The sequence below is a fragment of the Poecilia formosa genome, unplaced genomic scaffold, assembly GCF_000485575.1.
Source record: "Poecilia formosa unplaced genomic scaffold, Poecilia_formosa-5.1.2 Scaffold924, whole genome shotgun sequence".
NCBI lineage: Eukaryota > Metazoa > Chordata > Actinopteri > Cyprinodontiformes > Poeciliidae > Poecilia > Poecilia formosa.
This window is the reverse complement of record NW_006800863.1, coordinates 56,335-58,563: the sequence shown is the minus strand read 5'-3', so window position 1 is coordinate 58,563 and position 2,229 is coordinate 56,335. Positions and strand designations below refer to the sequence as shown.

The 2,229-nt window shown below is 43.3% G+C and overlaps 1 protein-coding gene across 1 annotated transcript in view; it reads right to left on the bottom strand.

The window, feature by feature from the left end:
• Window positions 1–590: 590 nt before the first annotated feature.
• Window positions 591–2,229, bottom strand: part of LOC107835021 (ribonuclease inhibitor-like) — a gene marked incomplete at its 5' end in the record, with an annotated part of 57,968 nt that continues 56,329 nt past the window's right edge. Inside the window, one exon of the mRNA XM_016667149.1 lies at window positions 591–794. Coding sequence (XP_016522635.1) covers window positions 617–794 — 178 coding nt within the window. The remainder of the gene's footprint in view (window positions 795–2,229) is intronic.

The window sequence follows — 2,229 nt, the reverse complement described above, 5'->3', positions numbered from 1 at the left end:
GGGCCCGGTATTTGGCCCCGCCCCCCGGCCCAACGCTGACTTGTTCCGCTAGTGAGGGAGAGAACTAAAATGTGCAGGATGCCAGCCCTCGAGGACAGACTTTGGACACCCCTGCACTAGAGGATAAAGCTCATGAAACTGGAGCTTAACCTGTTAACAACATAAAATAGTAATAAAACTGTATTTCCTTTTGTCAGTAATAAAAATCAACATGTGGAAGTCAGGCTTCAACTGAGAGTGCAACTCTGAGCACTTGTATTCAGTCCGAGAAAATCCATGGAGATCTGCTGATCGGAAGGATCTTCCAATCTGCACATCCTTCCAAGCTGTTAGTTGGAAGGATCTGCAAAATTGCTCCTTTGTGCATCTTGGATGCAGCAATTTGTCAAGTACCCAGAGTTGCACTCTTAGTTGAAGCCTGACCCCACATTTCTAAATACATCTTTTCTTTTTTCTTGTATATGAAAAACAGCCATATTTATGTGTTGAGACTGAGCATGGTTAGCCATGTCACAGCCAGACATTTACTACTATAATAATTTAGTACAAAAACAATCTTTATTCTCTGGCAGCAGGTAGTGGTCAGAAATCTGGTTTCACCAGGATTGGTCACATTTTACCTGAGAGTCTCCAGGTTGCAGTTTGGACTCTTCAGTCCAGCAGAGAGAAGCTTCACTCCTGAATCCTGCAGGTTGTTGTTACTCAGGTCCAGTTCTCTGAGATTGGAGGACTGGGAGCTGAGAACTGAGGACAGAGCTTCACAGCTTCTCTCTGAGAGGTTACAGCCACTCAGTCTGAGGAGACAGGGAGACAAATGCACATTTTCTTTTCATACCATGATGTTATTCATGCTGCCTTTTGTTTTGAACTGGTTCATTCTATATGTGGCCACTTAGCCTTGAAGAGAGTGATGCCTTCTGTCTTCCCCTGATTAACTACCATTGTTTCATAGGCTTGATGTTAGGTCCTTAATGGTAGCATCTGGGCCAAGCTTATTTAAATCTGGCACCTCTGGAATTGCCTCTGTAATTCAGAGGCAATTCCAGAGAATTGCCTCTGAATTTTGTTAGGCTTGTTGTTTTGGATATGCTTCGCTAGATTTAGTTGGGTATTGTACTTGTGAGTGTCCTGGTTTTTATTTGTTTTGCATTATTCATTGTAGGGAGAGGCGGAGCCAGAGGGGGACCCTGGGGGGCCAGTGCCCCCCTGTCATCTGATTGGTCCCCCGAGTGGCCTCCCCTGATGATTGACATGTAACAGCACCAGGTCATTCCTGTACATTATTTGGAATCATTCTAAGCCAACCTAATATCTAAAGAAGAAAAACAATAATAAATATATGAAAAGAAAATGTATAAAACTTTATATAAGTCCATGTGATTACATAAATAAATAGATTTACATCAGGTGTGATACCAGCCTCCTTTATAGTTGTACTCATAAAAACGAGCTGATATTGATCTCCTGGATGTTTCAAATGTGCTGCGCTGTGGTGCAACTCGAAGGCTAAAGCCCTTCAAACCTGGTGGTTGTAAAACACCAAGAAGTTATTTACTGATCCTCCACAAAAAAAAAAAAAAAAAAAACACGAAGAGGGGCCGACAATGTTCGTAGTTTGGAGCAGAGGTTGCGCTGGAGTTTTTTCGTTGTCCGCCAAAGAAAAAAATAATTTTATTTCCAATTTGTAGTCATCAAACCAAACATTTAGTATTTCTCTGCGAGATCGTTTTTGAAATCAGGTAACATTTCACGAAATGACGTGATTAGAAGACGGCAGAACTTTAATCGTTTCCTGATCCCGCATCACTTCCCTCGGCCTGCGGGAGAAAAACCCCGCAGAAGCCGATCAGCTGCTGGACGAGACAGCAACTGACCTGAGAGAGAGAATCGTGGCCCGAATGAACACCAGGCAACCCAGACGCCAATTACAACGGCTGAGTGAAGTACCATCAGAAAGCCTCATTCAAGATGTGAATGCAGCATTGAGAACAATCCCTACCAACACCATAACAGAAACCAATGAGCTGATATACAACTCAGCATCAGTGTTCCTTGAAATGCTCGGCTATAAGATCAACCATGAGACCCAATATCCAAAGAAGTACAGCCAGATGTCCATATTTGGCACTCAAAACTGCCAAACAAAGACTCCAAGCCTTGGCGGAGTATTAGCGGCTAAGATAAGCGGACACATGGATAAATACATGAGCACGGCACAGAAGGGCATCG